This window comes from Chiloscyllium punctatum, chromosome 1 (assembly GCF_047496795.1).
Source record: "Chiloscyllium punctatum isolate Juve2018m chromosome 1, sChiPun1.3, whole genome shotgun sequence".
Lineage (NCBI taxonomy): Eukaryota > Metazoa > Chordata > Chondrichthyes > Orectolobiformes > Hemiscylliidae > Chiloscyllium > Chiloscyllium punctatum.
In genome coordinates, this window is record NC_092739.1 from 179,098,643 (window position 1) to 179,121,365 (window position 22,723).

General features: G+C 48.9%; 1 protein-coding gene across 1 annotated transcript in view; it reads left to right on the top strand.

Annotated features, from left to right (window-relative positions):
• Positions 1 to 22,723, top strand: part of LOC140480847 (probable carboxypeptidase X1) — an 89,054-nt gene that overhangs the window by 43,788 nt on the left and 22,543 nt on the right. Inside the window, exons 6-7 of the mRNA XM_072576335.1 lie at positions 3,084 to 3,263; positions 14,075 to 14,372. Of these exons, the coding sequence (XP_072432436.1) occupies positions 3,084 to 3,263; positions 14,075 to 14,372 (478 nt within the window). The remainder of the gene's footprint in view (positions 1 to 3,083; positions 3,264 to 14,074; positions 14,373 to 22,723) is intronic.

A 22,723-nucleotide genomic window follows, 5' to 3' on the forward strand; every position in this document is an offset into this window, starting at 1 on the left:
TTGCCCAACACTAAGGTGAGAATGAGAGAGAGAGAGAGAGAGAGACAAAGGAACAATCTCATAATCAGGTGGAGGAGCATTTGGAGGGAATAGGTTATCCTGGGGTGATGAGTGTGAAATACATAAGAACATAACAATTCAGAGCAGGCCATTCAGCCCCTCAGTTAATGCCGTTGAGCATGTCTGATTTCATCTCACCCTCACCAATCAAGACCTGACTGTGCAGAGGGTGTAGGGCCATGGGCTCTGTTTGGAATTGATTCAGGGCTATAGGTCGGGAGTCATAGAGTCACACAGCACTGAAACAGGCCTTTTGGCCCACTAACCAAAACACGAATTACACAAAATCCCATTGAACTGTCCATGCCGGCCAGATATCCCAACCCAATCTAGTTGCACCCAGCCCATATCCCTCCAAACCCTGTCCTAATCATAAACCCATCCCAATGCCTCTTAAATGTTGTAATTGTACCAGCCTCCACCACATCCACTGGCAGCTCATTCCATACACATACCACCCTCGGTGTGAAAAAGTTGCCCCTTAGGTCTCTTTTATATCTTTCCCCTCTCACCCTAAACCTATGCCCTCTATTCTGGACTCCCCGACCCCAGGGAAAAGACTTTGCCTATTTATCCTATCCATGCCCCTCATGATTTTGTAAACCTCTATAAGGTCACCCCTCAGCCTCTGATGCTCCAGGGAAAACAGCCCCAGCCTGTTCAGCCTCTCCCTATAGCTCAAATCCTCCAACCCTGGCAACATCCTTGTAAATCTTTTCTGACCCTTTCAAGTTTCACAACATCTTTCCGATAGGAAGGAGTAATCCAGACTGGACTGACTTCTCCCAGAATGCTCCTCAGTGATGCTTCTGTCCCCTTCTGTTGGAATGGGTTTGGTAGAGGGACATGGGGAGATGGTGAGGAAATGGGTTCAGTTTGGGGATTGGTACGGGCTATTTGGACACAGTGCGGCAGTGGGATTAGTTTGGGATTGGTACAGGGCTATTTGGAAACAGTGGGGCAGTGAGATTAGTTTGGGGATTGGTACAGGGAAATGGAGAGAGAGTGGGCAGTGGGATTAGTTTGGGGATTGGTACAGGGCAATGAGGAGAGTGTGGGCCAGTGGGATTAGTTTGTGGGTTGGTACAGGGAAATGGAGAGAGAGTGGGGCAGTGGGATTAGTTTGGGGATTGGTACAGGGCAATGGAGGAGAGTGTGGGCCAGTGGGATTAGTTTGTGGGTTGGTACAGGGAAATGGAGAGAGAGTGGGGCAGTGGGATTAGTTTGGGGATTGGTACAGGGCAATGAGGAGAGTGTGGGCCAGTGGGATTAGTTTGTGGGTTGGTACAGGGAAATGGAGAGAGAGTGGGGCAGTGGGATTAGTTTGGGGATTGGTACAGGGAAATGGAGAGAGAGTGGGGCAGTGAGATTAGTTTGGGGATTGGTACAGGGCAATGGGGAGAGTGTGGGGCAGTGGGATTAGTTTGTGGGTTGGTACAGGGAAATGGGGAGAGAGTGGGGCAGTGGGATTAGTTTGGGGATTGGTACGGGGCAATGGGGAGAGTGTGGGGCAGTGGGATTAGTTTGTGGGTTGGTACAGGGAAATGGGGAGAGAGTGGGGCAGTGGGATTAGTTTGGGGATTGGTACAGGGCAATGAGGAGAGAGTGGGGCAGTGGGATTAGTTTGGGGATTGGTACAGGGCAATGAGGAGAGAGTGGGGCAGTGGGATTAGTTTGTGGGTTGGTACAGGGAAATGGGAGAGAGTGGGCAGTGGGATTAGTTTGTGGGTTGGTACAGGGAAATGGGGAGAGAGTGGGGCAGTGGGATTAGTTTGTGGGTTGGTACAGGGAAATGGAGAGAGAGTGGGGCAGTGAGATTAGTTTGGGGATTGGTACAGGGCAATGAGGAGAGAGTGGGGCAGTGGGATTAGTTTGGGGATTGGTACAGGGAAATGGAGAGAGAGTGGGGCAGTGGGATTAGTTTGTGGGTTGGTACAGGGCAATGAGGAGAGAGTGGGGCAGTGGGATTAGTTTGTGGGTTGGTACAGGGAAATGGAGAGAGAGTGGGGCAGTGAGATTAGTTTGGGGATTGGTACAGGGCAATGGGGAGAGAGTGGGGCAGTGAGATTAGTTTGTGGGTTGGTACAGGGCAATGAGGAGAGAGTGGGGCAGTGGGATTAGTATGGGGATTGGTACAGGGCAATGGAGAGAGAGTGGGGCAGTGGGATTAGTTTGTGGGTTGGTACAGGGCAATGGGGAGAGTGTGGGCCAGTGGGATTAGTTTGTGGGTTGGTACAGGGAAATGGAGAGAGAGTGGGGCAGTGGGATTAGTTTGGGGATTGGTACAGGGCAATGAGGAGAGAGTGGGGCAGTGGGATTAGTATGGGGATTGGTACAGGGCAATGAGGAGAGAGTGGGGCAGTGGGATTAGTTTGGGGACTGGTACAGGGCAATGAGGAGAGAGTGGGGCAGTGGGATTAGTTTGGGGACTGGTACAGGGCAATGGGGAGAGAGTGGGGCAGTGGGATTAGTTTGGGGATTGGTACAGGGAAATGGTGAGAGAGTGGGGCAGTGGGATTAGTTTGGGGATTGGTACAGGGAAATGGTGAGAGAGTGGGGCAGTGGGATTAGTTTGGGGATAGGTACAGGGCAATGGGGAGAGAGTGGGGCAGTGGGATTAGTTTGGGATTGGTACAGGGCAATGGGGAGAGAGTGGGGCAGTGGGATTAGTTTGGGGATTGGTACAGGGCAATGGGGAGAGAGTGGGGCAGTGGGATTAGTTTGGGGACTGGTACAGGGCAATGGGGAGAGAGTGGGGCAGTGGGATTAGTTTGGGGATTGGTACAGGGCAATGGGGAGAGAGTGGGGCAGTGGATTAGTTTGGGGACTGATACAGGGCAGTGGGAGACAGCGGGGCTGTGGGATTAGTTTGAGATGAATGCAGTGTTATGGGTGGAGCGGGCTGTGGATTAGTTTGAGATGAGGTGATGGAGATACTCTCTGATTGATGTTTTGACCTGTGTGCAATGGTTTGATTGATGTTGACCTGTCAATTGACTCAGACCACTCTGTGTTCTGCGCAGGGCTCAGAGTTGTGTGGTTGGGCTACTGGTCGTTTCACGGTGCAGGGCTATGATCTCAATCACAACTTTGCTGACCTGAATTCCATCATGTGGGATGCACAGGATGAAGCTGAGGACCTCAGCCTGATCTCGAATCACTTCATTCCAATCCCAGCCTATTACAAATGGCCAAATGCCTCGGTAAGTCACCTGAGGGAATCTGTTGCTGGAGTGAGACAGTGGGAGGTTGGTCAGTGCAGGATGTTGTTTGGGGAAGCAGATGCTCGGGTCCCTGGGACCAGGCGTTCGCTGTAGGGTGTGGATGGAGTGGGTGCAATAAATGGGACATATCTCTGAGACATTGGGAAAGCACATCACAGATTCCAGGAACCTCTGGGTTGGGTTTTGGGGGCATGCAGCTCCAGTGATTGTGTTTATGAGGGCGAGAGAAGGCATTGTTGGGGTGTTAAAGGTACAGGTATACTCAGGTACAGGTGTACTCAGGTACAGGTATACTCAGCTATAGGTGTGCTCAGGTACAAGTATACTCAGGTACAGGTATACTCAGCTATAGGTGTGCTCAGGTACAAGTATACTCAGGTACAAGTATACTCAGGTACAGGTATACTCAGGTACAGGTGTGCTCAGAGACAAGTATACTCAGGTACAGGTATACTCAGCTACAGGTGTGCTCAGGTACAGGTATACTCAGGTACAAGTATACTCAGGTACATGTATACTCAGGTACAGGTATACTCAGCTACAGGTGTGCTCAGAGACAAGTATACTCAGGTACAGGTATACTCAGCTACAGGTGTGCTCAGAGACAAGTATACTCAGGTACAGGTATACTCAGGTACAGGTATACTCAGGTACAAGTATACTCAGGTACTAGTATACTCAGGTACATGTATACTCAGGTGCAGGTATACTCAGGTACAAGTATACTCAGGTACATGTATACTCAGGTACAGGTATACTCAGGTACAAGTATACTCAGGTACATGTATACTCAGGTACATGTATACTCAGGTACAAGTATACTCAGGTACAGGTATACTCAGGTACATGTATACTCAGGTACAAGTATACTCAGGTATTAGTATACTCAGCTACAGGTATACTCAGGTACAGTTATACTCAGGTACAAGTATACTCAGGTACAAGTATACTCAGGTACAAGTATACTCAGGTATTAGTATACTCAGCTACAGGTATACTCAGGTACAGGTATACTCAGGTACAAGTATACTCAGGTACAAGTATACTCAGGTATTAGTATACTCAGCTACAGGTATACTCAGGTACAGTTATACTCAGGTACAAGTATACTCAGGTATTAGTATACTCAGCTACAGGTATACTCAGGTACAGGTATACTCAGGTACAAGTATACTCAGGTACAAGTATACTCAGGTATTAGTATACTCAGCTACAGGTATACTCAGGTACAAGTATACTCAGGTACAAGTATACTCAGGTACTACTTTACTCAGGTACATGTATACTCAGGTACATGTATACTCAGGTACAGGTATACTCAGGTACAAGTATACTCAGGTACTAGTATACTCAGGTACATGTATACTCAGGTACAGGTATACTCAGGTACAAGTATACTCAGGTACAGGTATACTCAGGTACAAGTATACTCAGGTATTAGTATACTCAGCTACAGGTATACTCAGGTACAGTAATACTCAGGTACAAGTATACTCAGGTACAAGTATACTCAGGTATTAGTATACTCAGCTACAGGTATACTCAGGTACAGTAATACTCAGGTACAAGTATACTCAGGTACAAGTATACTCAGGTACAAGTATACTCAGGTATTAGTATACTCAGCTACAGGTATACTCAGGTACAGTAATACTCAGGTACAAGTATACTCAGGTACAAGTATACTCAGGTATTAGTATACTCAGCTACAGGTATACTCAGGTACAAGTATACTCAGGTACAAGTATACTCAGGTACAAGTATAATCAGGTACAAGTATAATCAGGTACAGGTATACCCAGGTACAGGTATACTCAGGTACATGTATATTCAGCTACTGGTATACTCAGCTACTGGTATACTCAGGTACAGGTATACTCAGCTACAGGTATACTCAGGTACAAGTATACTCAGGTATTGGTATACTCAGCTACAGGTGTGCTCAGGTACAGGTATACTCAGGTACAGGTGTGCTCAGGTACAGGTGTGCTCAGGTACAGGTATACTCAGGTACAGGTGTGCTCAGCTACAGGTGTGCTCAGGTACAGGTGTGCTCAGGTACAGGTATACTCAGGTATTGGTATACTCAGCTACAGGTGTGCTCAGGTACAAGTATACTCAGGTGCATGTATACTCAGGTACAGGTATACTTAGGTACAGGTGTGCTCAGGTACAGGTATACTCAGGTACAGGTATACTCAGGTACAGGTGTGCTCAGGTACAGGTATACTCAGGTACAAGTATACTCAGGTATTGGTATACTCAGCTACAGGTATACTCAGGTACAGGTATACTCAGCTACAGGTGTGCTCAGATACAAGTATACTCAGGTACAAGTATACTCAGCTGCAGGTGTACTCAGGTACAGGTGTGCTCAGGTACAGGTATACTCAGGTACAAGTATACTCAGGTATTAGTATACTCAGCTACAGGTATACTCAGGTACAAGTATACTCAGGTACAAGTATACTCAGCTGCTGGTGTACTCAGGTACAGGTATACTCAGGTACAAGTATACTCAGCTGCAGGTGTACTCAGGTACAGGTGTGCTCAGGTACAGGTATACTCAGGTAAAAGTATACTCATGTATTGGTATACTCAGCTACAGGTGTGCTCAGGTACAGGTATACTCAGGTACAAGTATACTCAGGTACAGGTATACTCAGCTACAGGTGTGCTCAGCTACAGGTGTGCTCAGGTACAAGTATACTCAGGTACAAGTATACTCAGGTACAAGTATACTCAGCTACAGGTGTGCTCAGATACAGGTGTGCTCAGGTACAAGTATACTCAGGTACAGGTATACTCAGGTACAAGTATACTCAGGTATTAGTATACTCAGCTACAGGTATACTCAGGTACAAGTATACTCAGGTACAAGTATACTCAGCTGCTGGTGTACTCAGGTACAGGTATACTCAGGTACAAGTATACTCAGCTGCAGGTGTACTCAGGTACAGGTGTGCTCAGGTACAGGTATACTCAGGTAAAAGTATACTCATGTACTGGTATACTCAGCTACAGGTGTGCTCAGGTACAGGTATACTCAGGTACAAGTATACTCAGGTACAAGTAATCTCAGGTACAAGTATACTCAGGTACAGGTATACTCAGCTGCAGGTATACTCAGGTACAGGTATACTCAGCTGCAGGTATACTCAGCTACAGGTGTGCTCAGATACAAGTATACTCAGGTACAAGTATACTCAGGTACAAGTATACTCAGGTACAGGTATACTCAGCTACAGGTATACTCAGGTACAGGTATTCTCAGCTACAGGTGTGCTCAGGTACAGGTATACTCAGGTACAAGTATACTCAGGTACAGGTATACTCAGGTACAGGTATACTCAGCTACAGGTGTGCTCAGGTACAGGTATACTCAGGTACAAGTATACTCAGGTATTGGTATACTCAGCTACAGGTGTGCTCGGGTACAGGTATACTCAGGTACAAGTATACTCAGGTACAGGTATACTCAGCTGCAGGTATACTCAGGTACAGGTATACTCAGCTACAGGTGTGCTCAGATACAAGTATACTCAGGTGCATGTATACTCTGGTACAGGTATACTCAGGTACAGGTATACTCAGCTACAGGTATACTCAGGTACAGGTATACTCAGCTACAGGTGTGCTCAGGTACAGGTATACTCAGGTACAAGTATACTCAGGTACAGGTATACTCAGCTACAGGTGTGCTCAGGTACAGGTGTGCTCAGGTACAAGTATACTCAGGTATTGATATACTCAGCTACAGGTGTGCTCAGGTACAGGTATACTCAGGTACAGGTATACTCAGCTGCAGGTATACTCAGGTACAGGTATACTCAGCTACAGGTGTGCTCAGATACAAGTATACTCAGGTACAAGTATACTCAGCTACAGGTATACTCAGCTACAGGTATACTCAGGTACAGGTATACTCAGCTACAGGTATACTCAGCTACAGGTGTGCTCAGGTACAGGTATACTCAGGTACAAGTATACTCAGGTATTGGTATGCTCAGCTACAGGTATACTCAGGTACAGGTATACTCAGCTACAGGTGTGCTCAGATACAAGTATACTCAGGTGCATGTATACTCAGGTACAGGTATACTCAGGTACAAGTATACTCAGGTATTAGTATACTCAGCTACAGGTATACTCAGATACAGGTATACCCAGGTACAAGTATACTCAGCTGCAGGTGTACTCAGGTACAGGTATACTCAGGTACAAGTATACTCAGCTGCAGGTGTACTCAGGTACAGGTGTGCTCAGGTACAGGTATACTCAGGTAAAAGTATACTCATGTATTGGTATACTCAGCTACAGGTGTGCTTAGGTACAGGTATACTCAGGTACAGGTATACTCAGCTACAGGTATACTCAGCTACAGGTGTGCTTAGGTACAGGTATACTCAGGTACAGGTATACTCAGCTACAGGTGTGCTCAGGTACAGGTATACTCAGGTACAAGTATACTCAGCTGCAGGTGTACTCAGGTACAAGTATACTCAGCTACAGGTGTGCTCAGGTACAGGTATACTCAGGTACAAGTATACTCAGCTGCAGGTGTACTCAGGTACAGGTGTGCTCAGGTACAGGTATACTCAGGTAAAAGAATACTCATGTATTGGTATACTCAGGTACAGGTGTGCTCAGGTACAGGTATACTCAGGTACAGGTATACTCAGCTACAGGTGTGCTCAGGTACAGGTATACTCAGGTACAAGTATACTCAGGTATTGGTATACTCAGCTACAGGTGTGCTCAGGTACAAGTATACTCAGCTGCAGGTGTACTCAGCTACAGGTGTGCTCAGGTACAGGTATACTCAGGTACAAGTATACTCAGGTATTGGTATACTCAGGTACAAGTATACTCAGCTGCAGGTGTACTCAGCTACAGGTGTGCTCAGGTACAGGTATACTCAGGTACAAGTATACTCAGGTATTGGTATACTCAGCTACAGGTGTGCTTAGGTACAGGTATACTCAGGTACAGGTATACTCAGCTACAGGTATACTCAGCTACAGGTGTGCTTAGGTACAGGTATACTCAGGTACAGGTATACTCAGCTACAGGTGTGCTCAGGTACAGGTATACTCAGGTACAAGTATACTCAGCTGCAGGTGTACTCAGGTACAAGTATACTCAGCTACAGGTGTGCTCAGGTACAGGTATACTCAGGTACAAGTATACTCAGCTGCAGGTGTACTCAGGTACAGGTGTGCTCAGGTACAGGTATACTCAGGTAAAAGAATACTCATGTATTGGTATACTCAGCTACAGGTGTGCTCAGGTACAGGTATACTCAGGTACAGGTATACTCAGCTACAGGTGTGCTCAGGTACAGGTATACTCAGGTACAAGTATACTCAGGTATTGGTATACTCAGGTACAAGTATACTCAGCTGCAGGTGTACTCAGCTACAGGTGTGCTCAGGTACAGGTATACTCAGGTACAAGTATACTCAGGTATTGGTATACTCAGCTACAGGTGTGCTCAGGTACAGGTATACTCAGGTACAAGTATACTCAGGTACAAGTAATCTCAGGTACAAGTATACTCAGGTACAGGTATACTCAGCTGCAGGTATACTCAGGTACAGGTATACTCAGCTACAGGTGTGCTCAGATACAAGTATACTCAGGTACAAGTATACTCAGGTACAAGTATACTCAGGTACAGGTATACTCAGCTACAGGTATACTCAGGTACAGGTATACTCAGCTACAGGTGTGCTCAGGTACAGGTATACTCAGGTACAAGTATACTCAGGTACAGGTATACTCAGGTACAGGTATACTCAGCTACAGGTGTGCTCAGGTACAAGTATACTCAGGTATTGGTATACTCAGCTACAGGTGTGCTCGGGTACAGGTATACTCAGGTACAAGTATACTCAGGTACAGGTATACTCAGCTGCAGGTATACTCAGGTACAGGTATACTCAGCTACAGGTGTGCTCAGATACAAGTATACTCAGGTGCATGTATACTCTGGTACAGGTATACTCAGGTACAGGTATACTCAGCTACAGGTGTGCTCAGGTACAGGTATACTCAGGTACAAGTATACTCAGGTACAGGTATACTCAGCTACAGGTGTGCTCAGGTACAGGTGTGCTCAGGTACAAGTATACTCAGGTATTGGTATACTCAGCTACAGGTGTGCTCAGGTACAGGTATACTCAGGTACAGGTATACTCAGCTGCAGGTATACTCAGGTACAGGTATACTCAGCTACAGGTGTGCTCAGATACAAGTATACTCAGGTACAAGTATACTCAGCTACAGGTATACTCAGCTACAGGTATACTCAGGTACAGGTATACTCAGCTACAGGTATACTCAGCTACAGGTGTGCTCAGGTACAGGTATACTCAGGTACAAGTATACTCAGGTATTGGTATACTCAGCTACAGGTGTGCTCAGGTACAGGTATACTCAGGTACAGGTATACTCAGGTACAGGTATACTCAGCTGCAGGTATACTCAGCTACAGGTGTGCTCAGATACAAGTATACTCAGGTGCATATATACTCAGGTACAGGTATACTCAGCTACAGGTATACTCAGGTACAAGTATACTCAGGTACAGGTATACTCAGCTACAGGTATACTCAGGTATTGGTATACTCAGCTACAGGTGTGCTCGGGTACAGGTATACTCAGGTACAAGTATACTCAGGTACAGGTATACTCAGCTGCAGGTATACTCAGGTACAGGTATACTCAGCTACAGGTGTGCTCAGATACAAGTATACTCAGGTACAAGTATACTCAGGTACAGGTATACTCAGCTACAGGTATACTCAGGTACAGGTATACTCAGCTACAGGTGTGCTCAGGTACAGGTATACTCAGGTACAAGTATACTCAGGTACAGGTATACTCCGGTACAGGTATACTCAGCTACAGGTGTGCTCAGGTACAAGTATACTCAGGTATTGGTATACTCAGCTACAGGTGTGCTCGGGTACAGGTATACTCAGGTACAAGTATACTCAGGTACAGGTATACTCAGCTGCAGGTATACTCAGGTACAGGTATACTCAGCTACAGGTGTGCTCAGATACAAGTATACTCAGGTGCATGTATACTCTGGTACAGGTATACTCAGGTACAGGTATACTCAGCTACAGGTGTGCTCAGGTACAGGTATACTCAGGTACAAGTATACTCAGGTACAGGTATACTCAGCTACAGGTGTGCTCAGGTACAGGTGTGCTCAGGTACAAGTATACTCAGGTATTGGTATACTCAGCTACAGGTGTGCTCAGGTACAGGTATACTCAGGTACAGGTATACTCAGCTGCAGGTATACTCAGGTACAGGTATACTCAGCTACAGGTGTGCTCAGATACAAGTATACTCAGGTACAAGTATACTCAGCTACAGGTATACTCAGCTACAGGTATACTCAGGTACAGGTATACTCAGCTACAGGTATACTCAGCTACAGGTGTGCTCAGGTACAGGTATACTCAGGTACAAGTATACTCAGGTATTGGTATACTCAGCTACAGGTGTGCTCAGGTACAGGTATACTCAGGTACAGGTATACTCAGGTACAGGTATACTCAGCTGCAGGTATACTCAGGTACAGGTATACTCAGCTACAGGTGTGCTCAGATACAAGTATACTCAGGTGCATATATACTCAGGTACAGGTATACTCAGCTACAGGTATACTCAGGTACAAGTATACTCAGGTACAAGTATACTCAGATACAAGTATACTCAGCTGCAGGTGTACTCAGGTACAGCTATACGCAGGTACAAGTATACTCAGTATACAAGTATACTCAGCTGCAGGTGTACTCAGGTACAGGTATACTCAGGTACAAGTATACTCAGGTACAAGTATACTCAGGTACAAGTATACTCAGCTGCAGGTGTACTCAGGTACAGGTGTACCCAGTTACAAGTCTCCTCAGCTGCAGGTGTACACAGCTGCACATGTACTCACGTACACGGATACTCAGCTACAGGTGTACTCGGGAATAGGTGTACCCAGCTAAAAGGTATTCTCAGCTGCGGATGTACTCAGCTACTGGGATACACAGGTCAAAACAATGACTGCAGATGCTGAAAACCAAATACTGGATTTGTGGTGCTGGAAGAGCACAGCAGTTCAGGCAGCATCCAACGAGCAGCGAAATCGATGTTTCGGGCAAAAGCCCTTCATCAGGAATAAAGGCAGTGAGCCTGAAGCATGGAGAGATAAGCTAGAGGAGGGTGGGGGTGGGGAGAGAGTAGCATAGAGTACAATGGGTGAGTGGGGGAGGAGATGAAGGTGATAGGTCAGAGAGGAGAGGGTGGAGTGGATAGGTGGAAAAGAAGATAGGCAGGTCGGACAAGTCAAGGAGACAGTAACTGAGCTGAAAGTTTGAAACTAGGATGAGGTGGGGGAAGGGGAAATGAGGAAGCTGTTGAAGTCCACATTGATGCCCTGGGGTTGAAGTGTTCCGAGGCGGAAGATGAGGCGTTCTTCCTCCAGGCGTCTGGTGGTGAGGGAGCGGCGGTGAAGGAGGCCCAGGACCTCCATGTCCTCGGCAGAGTGGGAGGGGGAGTTGAAATGTTCGGCCACGGGGCGGTTTGGTTGATTGGTGCGGGTGTCTCAGAGATGTTCCCTAAAGCGCTCTGCTAGGAGGCGTCCAGTCTCCCCAGTGTAGAGGAGACCACATCGGGAGCAACGGATACAATAAATGATATTGGTGGATGTGCAGGTGAAACTTTGATGGATGTGGAAGGCTCCTTTAGGGCCTTGGATAGAGGTGAGGGAGGAGGTGTGGGCACAGGTTTTACAGTTCCTGCGGTGGCAGGGGAAAGTGCCAGAATGGGAGGGTGGGTCGTAGGGGGTTGTGGACCTGACCAGGTAGTCACGGAGGGAACGGTCTTTGCGGAAGGCGGAAAGGGGTGGGGAGGGAAATATATCCCTGGTGGTGGGGTCTTTTTGGAGGTGGTGGAAATGTCGGTGGATGATTTGGTTTATGCGAAGGTGGGTAGGGTGGAAGGTGAGCACCAGGGGCGTTCTGTCCTTGTTACAGTTGGAGGGGTGGGGTCTGAGGGCGGAGGTGCGGGATGTGGACGAGATGCGTTGGAGGGCATCTTTAACCACGTGGGAAGGGAAATTGCGGTCTCTAAAGAAGGAGGCCATCTGGTGTGTCCTATGGTGGAACTGGTCCTCCTGGGAGCAGATACGGCGGAGGCGGAGAAATTGGGAATACGGGATGGCATTTTTGCAAGAGATAGGGTGGGAAGCGGTGTAATCCAGGTAGCTATGGGAGTCAGTGGGTTTGTAAAAAATGTCAGTGTCAAGTCGGTCGTCATTAATGGAGATGGAGAGGTCCAGGAAGGGGAGGGAGGTGTCAGAGATGGTCCAGGTAAATTTAAGGTCAGGGTGGAATGTGTTGGTGAAGTTGATGAATTGCTCAACCTCCTCACGGGAGCACGAGGTGGCGCCAATGCAGTCATCAATGTAGCGGAGGAAGAGGTGGGGAGTGGTGCCGGTGTAATTACGGAAGATCAACTGCTCTACGTTGCCAACAAAGAGACAGGCAGAGCTGGGGCCCATACGTGTGCCCATGGCTACGCCTTTGGTCTGGAGGAAGTGGGAGGATTCAAAGGAGAAATTGTTAAGGGTGAGGACCAGTTCAGCCAAACGAATGAGAGTGTCGGTTGAAGGGTACTGTTGGGGACGTCTGGAGAGGAAAGAACGGAGGGCTTGGAGGCCCTGGTCATGGCGGATGGAGGTGTAGAGGGATTGGATATCCATGGTGAAGATGAGGCGTTGGGGGCCGGGGAAACGGAAGTCTTGGAGAAGGTGGAGGGCATGGGTGGTGTCTCGAACGTATGTGGGGAGTTCCTGGACTAGGGGGGATAGGACAGTGTCGAGGTAGGTAGAGATGAGTTCAGTGGGGCAGGAGCAGGCTGAGACAATGGGTCGGCCAGGATGGTCAGGCTTGTGGATCTTGGGAAGGAGGTAGAACCGGGCAGTGCGGGGTTCCCGGACTATGAGGTTGGAATCTGTGGGTGGGAGATCTCCTGAGGTGATGAGGTTCTGTATGGTCTGGGAGATGATGGTTTGGTGATGGGGGGTGGGGTCATGGTCGAGGGGGCAGTAGGAAGAGATGCAGGTGTACCTGGTTAGAGGTGTACTGGGGTACAGGTGTACTCAGGGACAGGTGTACCTGGTTAGAGGTATACTGGGGTACAGGTGTACTCAGGTAAAGGTGTACTGAGCTGTATGTGTACCTGGTTAGAGGTGTACTGGGGTACAGGTGTCCCCGGGTACAGGTGTACCTGGTTAGAGGTGTACTGGGGTACAGGTGTACTCAGGTACAGGTGTACTGAGCTGTATGTGTACCTGGTTAGAGGTGTACTGGGGTACAGGTGTCCCCGGGTACAGGTGTACCTGGTTAGAGGTGTACTGGAGTACAGGTGTACTCAGGTACAGGTGTACTGAGCTGTATGTGTACCTGGTTAGAGGTGTACTGGGGTACAGGTGTACTCAGGTACAGGTGTACCTGGTTAGAGGTATACTGGGGTACAGGTGTACTCAGGTACAGGTGTACTGAGCTGTATGTGTACCTGGTTAGAGGTGTACTGGGGTACAGGTGTCCCCGGGTACAGGTGTACCTGGTTAGAGGTGTACTGGGGTACAGGTGTCCCCGGGTACAGGCGGATGTATTTCGGGGAGAAGAGGAGCTGAGGGTTCCTGTGCACAGGGACAGGTTACCGTTCTCTGGGGAAGTGCTCTGTCGGTCTGTTTGCCCGTTCCTTCCTGTCTGCAGGTTGGTCCAGAAACACGAGCTGTGATTAACTGGATGAGGAAGATCCCGTTTGTGTTGAGTGCGAATTTCCATGGTGGCGAGATGGTGGTGAGTTACCCGTATGACTTGGCACGACCGACTGGGACGCCGAAGAAACTGACCCCTACGGCCGATGACAGTGTCTTCCGCTGGCTTTCATTTGTCTACGCAACGAGCAATCGAGCAATGGCTCAGCAGGACAGACGTGTCTGTCACGGAGATGACTTCAGACAGTATGGAGACATTATTAATGGAGCAAACTGGCACACAGTGCTCGGAAGTGAGTACTTACACACACTGTATCCGCAATAATACTGTCCCTGTGTCCCCACACACAGAGAGGATCCACAATAATACTGTCCCTGTGTCCCCACACACAGAGAGGATCCACAATAATACTGTCCCTGTGTCCCCACACACAGAGAGGATCCACAATAATACTGTCCCTGTGTCCCCACACACAGAGAGGATCCACAATAATACTGTCCCTGTGTCCCCACACACAGAGAGGATCCACAATAATACTGTCCCTGTGTCCCCACACACAGAGAGGATCCACAATAATACTGTCCCTGTGTCCCCACACACAGAGAGGATCCACAATAATACTGTCCCTGTGTCCCCGCACAGAGAGGATCCACAATAATACTGTCCCTGTGTCCCCACACACAGAGAGGATCCACAATAATACTGTCCCTGTGTCCCCACACACAGAGAGGATCCACAATAATACTGTCCCTGTGTCCCCGCACAGAGAGGATCCACAATAATACTGTCCCTGTGTCCCCACACACAGAGAGGATCCAAAATAATACTGTCCCTGTGTCCCCACACACAGAGAGGATCCACAATAATACTGTCCCTGTGTCCCCGCACAGAGAGGATCCACAATAATACTGTCCCTGTGTCCCCACACACAGAGAGGATCCACAATAATACTGTCCCTGTGTCCCCACACACAGAGAGGATCCACAATAATACTGTCCCTGTGTCCCCACACAGAGAGGATCCAAAATAATACTGTCCCTGTGTCCCCGCACAGAGAGGATCCACAATAATACTGTCCCTGTGTCCCCACACACAGAGAGGATCCACAATAATACTGTCCCTGTGTCCCCACACACAGAGAGGATCCACAATAATACTGTCCCTGTGTCCCCACACACAGAGAGGATCCACAATAATACTGTCCCTGTGTCCCCGCACAGAGAGGATCCACAATAATACTGTCCCTGTGTCCCCACACACAGAGAGGATCCACAATAATACTGTCCCTGTGTCCCCGCACAGAGAGGATCCACAATAATACTGTCCCTGTGTCCCCGCACTGTGAGGATCCACAATAATACTGTCCCTGTGTCCCCGCACAGAGAGGATCCACAATAATACTGTCCCTGTGTCCCCGCACAGAGAGGATCCAAAATAATACTGTCCATGTGTCCCCACACACAGAGAGTATCCAAAATAATACTGTCCCTGTGTCCCCGCACAGAGAGGATCCAAAATAATACTGTCCCTGTGTCCCCACACACAGAGAGGATCCACAATAATACTGTCCCTGTGTCCCCACACACAGAGAGGATCCACAATAATACTGTCCCTGTGTCCCCACACACAGAGAGGATCCACAATAATACTGTCCCTGTGTCCCCGCACAGAGAGGATCCACAATAATACTGTCCCTGTGTCCCCGCACAGAGAGGATCCACAATAATACTGTCCCTGTGTCCCCGCACAGAGAGGATCCACAATAATACTGTCCCTGTGTCCCCGCGCAGAGAGGATCCACAATAATACTGTCCCTGTGTCCCCACACACAGAGAGGATCCACAATAATACTGTCCCTGTGTCCCCGCACAGAGAGGATCCACAATAATACTGTCCCTGTGTCCCCACACACAGAGAGGATCCACAATAATGCTGTCCCTGTGTCCCCACACAGAGAGGATCCACAATAATACTGTCCCTGTGTCCCCACACACAGAGAGGATCCACAATAATACTGTCCCTGTGTCCCCGCACAGAGAGGATCCACAATAATACTGTCCCTGTGTCCCCGCACTGCGAGGATCCACAATAATACTGTCCCTGTGTCCCCGCACAGAGAGGATCCACAATAATACTGTCCCTGTGTCCCCGCACAGAGAGGATCCAAAATAATACTGTCCCTGTGTCCCCACACACAGAGAGGATCCACAATAATACTGTCCCTGTGTCCCCGCACAGAGAGGATCCAAAATAATACTGTCCCTGTGTCCCCGCACAGAGAGGATCCACAATAATACTGTCCCTGTGTCCCCACACACAGAGAGGATCCGCAATAATACTGTCCCTGTGTCCCCACACACAGAGAGGATCCACAATAATACTGTCCCTGTGTCCCCACACACAGAGAGGATCCACAATAATACTGTCCCTGTGTCCCCGCACAGAGAGGATCCACAATAATACTGTCCCTGTGTCCCCGCACAGAGAGGATCCACAATAATACTGTCCCTGTGTCCCCGCACAGAGAGGATCCACAATAATACTGTCCCTGTGTCCCCACACACAGAGAGGATCCAAAATAATACTGTCCCTGTGTCCCCACACACAGAGAGGATCCACAATAATACTGTCCCTGTGTCCCCGCACAGAGAGGATCCAAAATAATACTCTCCCTGTGTCCCCACACACAGAGAGGATCCACAATAATACTGTCCCTGTGTCCCCACACACAGAGAGGATCCACAATAATACTGTCCCTATGTCCCCACACACAGAGAGGATCCACAATAATACTGTCCCTGTGTCCCCGCAATGAGAGGATCCACAATAATACTGTCCCTGTGTCCCCACACACAGAGAGGATCCACAATAATACTGTCCCTGTGTCCCCACACACAGAGAGGATCCACAATAATACTGTCCCTGTGTCCCCACACACAGAGAGGATCCACAATAATACTGTCCCTGTGTCCCCACACTGCGAGGATCCACAATAATACTGTCCCTGTGTCCCCGCACAGAGAGGATCCACAATAATACTGTCCCTGTGTCCCCACACACAGAGAGGATCCACAATAATACTGTCCCTGTGTCCCCACACAGAGAGGATCCACAATAATACTGTCCCTGTGTCCCCACACACAGAGAGGATCCACAATAATACTGTCCCTGTGTCCCCACACAGAGAGGATCCACAATAATACTGTCCCTGTGTCCCCACACACAGAGAGGATCCACAATAATACTGTCCCTGTGTCCCCACACACAGAGAGGATCCACAATAATACTGTCCCTGTGTCCCCACACACAGAGAGGATCCACAATAATACTGTCCCTGTGTCCCCACACTGCGAGGATCCAAAACTAATACTGTCCCTGTGTCCCCGCACTGCGAGTATCCAAAATAGTACTGTCCCTGTGTCCCCACACAGAGAGAATCCAAAATAATACTGTCCCTGTGTCCCCACACAGAGAGAATCCAAAATAATACTGTCCCTGTGTCCCCACACACAGAGAGGATCCACAATAATACTGTCCCTGTGTCCCCGCACACAGAGAGGATCCACAATAATACTGTCCCTGTGTCCCCGCAATGAGAGGATCCAAAATAATACTGTCCCTGTGTCCCCACACACAGAGAGGATCCAAAATAATACTGTCCCTGTGTCCCCGCACACAGAGAGGATCCACAATAATACTGTCCGTGTGTCCCCGCACTGCGAGGATCCAAAATAATACTGTCCGTGTGTCCCCGCACTGCGAGGATCCAAAATAATACTGTCCCTGTTTCCCCGCACTGAGAGGATCCACAATAATACTGTCCCTGTGTCCCCACACAGCGAGGATTCAAAATAATACTGTCCCTGTGTCCCCGCACTGTGAGGATCCACAATAATACTGTCCCTGTGTCCCCACACAGAGAGGATCCAAAATAATACTGTCCCTGTGTCCCCGCACTGTGAGGATCCAAAATAATACTGTCCCTGTGTCCCCACACACAGAGAGGATCCACAATAATACTGTCCCTGTGTCCCCGCACAGAGAGGATCCAAAATAATACTGTCCCTGTGTCCCCACACAGAGAGGATCCAAAATAATACTGTCCCTGTGTCCCCACACACAGAGAGGATCCACAATAATACTGTCCCTGTGTCCCCGCACAGAGAGGATCCACAATAATACTGTCCCTGTGTCCCCGCACAGAGAGGATCCACAATAATACTGTCCCTGTGTCCCCACACACAGAGAGGATCCACAATAATACTGTCCCTGTGTCCCCACACACAGAGAGGATCCACAATAATACTGTCCCTGTGTCCCCACACACAGAGAGGATCCACAATAATACTGTCCCTGTGTCCCCGCACAGAGAGGATCCACAATAATACTGTCCCTGTGTCCCCGCACAGAGAGGATCCACAATAATACTGTCCCTGTGTCCCCGCACAGAGAGGATCCACAATAATACTGTCCCTGTGTCCCCGCACAGAGAGGATCCACAATAATACTGTCCCTGTGTCCCCACACACAGAGAGGATCCACAATAATACTGTCCCTGTGTCCCCACACACAGAGAGGATCCACAATAATACTGTCCCTGTGTCCCCGCACAGAGAGGATCCACAATAATACTGTCCCTGTGTCCCCACACACAGAGAGGATCCACAATAATGCTGTCCCTGTGTCCCCACACAGAGAGGATCCAGAATAATACTGTCCCTGTGTCCCCACACACAGAGAGGATCCACAATAATACTGTCCCTGTGTCCCCGCACAGAGAGGATCCACAATAATACTGTCCCTGTGTCCCCGCACTGCGAGGATCCACAATAATACTGTCCCTGTGTCCCCACACACAGAGAGGATCCGCAATAATACTGTCCCTGTGTCCCCACACTGCGAGGATCCACAATAATACTGTCCCTGTGTCCCCGCAATGAGAGGATCCACAATAATACTGTCCCTGTGTCCCCGCACAGAGAGGATCCACAATAATACTGTCCCTGTGTCCCCGCACAGAGAGGATCCACAATAATACTGTCCCTGTGTCCCCGCACAGAGAGGATCCACAATAATACTGTCCCTGTGTCCCCACACACAGAGAGGATCCAAAATAATACTGTCCCTGTGTCCCCACACACAGAGAGGATCCACAATAATACTGTCCCTGTGTCCCCGCACAGAGAGGATCCAAAATAATACTCTCCCTGTGTCCCCACACACAGAGAGGATCCACAATAATACTGTCCCTGTGTCCCCACACACAGAGAGGATCCACAATAATACTGTCCCTATGTCCCCACACACAGAGAGGATCCACAATAATACTGTCCCTGTGTCCCCGCAATGAGAGGATCCACAATAATACTGTCCCTGTGTCCCCACACACAGAGAGGATCCACAATAATACTGTCCCTGTGTCCCCACACACTGAGAGGATCCACAATAATACTGTCCCTGTGTCCCCACACACAGAGAGGATCCACAATAATACTGTCCCTGTGTCCCCACACTGCGAGGATCCACAATAATACTGTCCCTGTGTCCCCACACACAGAGAGGATCCAAAATAATACTGTCCCTGTGTCCCCACACACAGAGAGGATCCACAATAATACTGTCCCTGTGTCCCCACACAGAGAGGATCCACAATAATACTGTCCCTGTGTCCCCACACACAGAGAGGATCCACAATAATACTGTCCCTGTGTCCCCACACAGAGAGGATCCACAATAATACTGTCCCTGTGTCCCCACACACAGAGAGGATCCACAATAATACTGTCCCTGTGTCCCCACACACAGAGAGGATCCACAATAATACTGTCCCTGTGTCCCCACACACAGAGAGGATCCACAATAATACTGTCCCTGTGTCCCCGCACTGAGAGGATCCAAAATAATACTGTCCCTGTGTCCCCGCACAGAGAGGATCCACAATAATACTGTCCCTGTGTCCCCGCACAGAGAGGATCCACAATAATACTGTCCCTGTGTCCCCGCAATGAGAGGATCCACAATAATACTGTCCCTGTGTCCCCGCACAGACAGTATCCAAAATAATACTGTCCCTTTGTCCCCACACTGCGCGGATCCAAAACTAATACTGTCCCTGTGTCCCCGCACTGCGAGTATCCAAAATAATACTGTCCCTGTGTCCCCACACAGAGAGAATCCAAAATAATACTGTCCCTGTGTCCCCACACAGAGAGAATCCAAAATAATACTGTCCCTGTGTCCCCACACACAGAGAGGATCCACAATAATACTGTCCCTGTGTCCCCGCACACAGAGAGGATCCACAATAATACTGTCCCTGTGTCCCCGCAATGAGAGGATCCAAAATAATACTGTCCCTGTGTCCCCACACACAGAGAGGATCCAAAATAATACTGTCCCTGTGTCCCCGCACACAGAGAGGATCCACAATAATACTGTCCGTGTGTCCCCGCACTGCGAGGATCCAAAATAATACTGTCCGTGTGTCCCCGCACTGCGAGGATCCAAAATAATACTGTCCCTGTTTCCCCGCACTGAGAGGATCCACAATAATACTGTCCCTGTGTCCCCACACAGCGAGGATTCAAAATAATACTGTCCCTGTGTCCCCGCACTGTGAGGATCCACAATAATACTGTCCCTGTGTCCCCACACAGAGAGGATCCAAAATAATACTGTCCCTGTGTCCCCGCACTGTGAGGATCCAAAATAATACTGTCCCTGTGTCCCCACACACAGAGAGGATCCACAATAATACTGTCCCTGTGTCCCCGCACAGAGAGGATCCAAAATAATACTGTCCCTGTGTCCCCACACAGAGAGGATCCAAAATAATACTGTCCCTGTGTCCCCACACACAGAGAGGATCCACAATAATACTGTCCCTGTGTCCCCGCACTGTGAGGATCCACAATAATACTGTCCCTGTATCCCCACACAGAGAGGATCCACAATAATACTGTCCCTGTGTCCCCACACAGAGAGGATCCAAAATAATACTGTCCCTGTGTCCCCACACACAGAGAGGATCCACAATAATACTGTCCCTGTGTCCCCGCACTGTGAGGATCCACAATAATACTGTCCCTGTATCCCCACACAGAGAGGATCCACAATAATACTGTCCCTGTGTCCCCACACACAGAGAGGATCCACAATAATACTGTCCCTGTGTCCCCGCACAGAGAGGATCCACAATAATACTGTCCCTGTGTCCCCACACACAGAGAGGATCCACAATAATACTGTCCCTGTGTCCCCACACACAGAGAGGATCCACAATAATACAGTCCCTGTATCCCCACACAGAGAGGATCCAAAATAATACTGTCCCTGTGTCCCCGCACAGAGAGGATCCACAATAATACTGTCCCTGTGTCCCCGCACTGCGAGGATCCACAATAATACTGTCCCTGTGTCCCCCACACTGCGAGGATCCGAAATAATACTGTCCCTGTGTCCCCGCACTGCGAGGATCCACAATAATACTGTCCCTGTGTCCCCCACACTGCGAGGATCCGAAATAATACTGTCCCTGTGTCCCCGCACTGAGAGGATCCAAAATAATACTGTCCCTGTGTCCCCACACAGCGAGGATCCGAAATAATACTGTCCCTGTGTCCCCGCACTGCGAGGATCCACAATAATACTGTCCCTGTGTCCCCGCACTGCGAGGATCCAAAATAATACTGTCCCTGTGTCCCCACACAGAGAGGATCCACAATAATACTGTCCCTGTGTCCCCACACAGCGAGGATTCAAAATAATACTGTCCCTGTGTCCCCGCACTGTGAGGATCCACAATAATACTGTCCCTGTGTCCCCACACACAGAGAGGATCCACAATAATACTGTCCCTGTGTCCCCACACACAGAGAGGATCCACAATAATACTGTCCCTGTGTCCCCGCACTGCGAGGATCCAAAATAATACTGTCCCTGTGTCCCCGCACTGCGAGGATCCACAATAATACTGTCCCTGTGTCCCCGCACTGCGAGGATCCGAAATAATACTGTCCCTGTGTCCGCGCACTGTGAGGATCCACAATAATACTGTCCCTGTGTCCCCGCACAGAGAGGATCCACAATAATACTGTCCCTGTGTCCCCATACACAGAGAGGATCCACAATAATACTGTCCCTGTGTCCCCACACAGAGAGGATCCAAAATAATACTGTCCCTGTGTCCCCGCACAGAGAGGATCCACAATAATACTGTCCCTTTGTCCCCACACACAGAGAGGATCCACAATAATACTGTCCCTGTGTCCCCGCACAGAGAGGATCCACAATAATACTGTCCCTGTGTCCCCACACACAGAGAGGATCCACAATAATACTGTCCCTGTGTCCCCGCACAGAGAGGATCCACAATAATACTGTCCCTGTGTCCCCGCACTGTGAGGATCCACAATAATACTGTCCCTGTGTCCCCGCACAGAGAGGATCCACAATAATACTGTCCCTGTGTCCCCGCACAGAGAGGATCCAAAATAATACTGTCCATGTGTCCCCACACACAGAGAGTATCCAAAATAATACTGTCCCTGTGTCCCCGCACAGAGAGGATCCAAAATAATACTGTCCCTGTGTCCCCACACACAGAGAGGATCCACAATAATACTGTCCCTGTGTCCCCACACA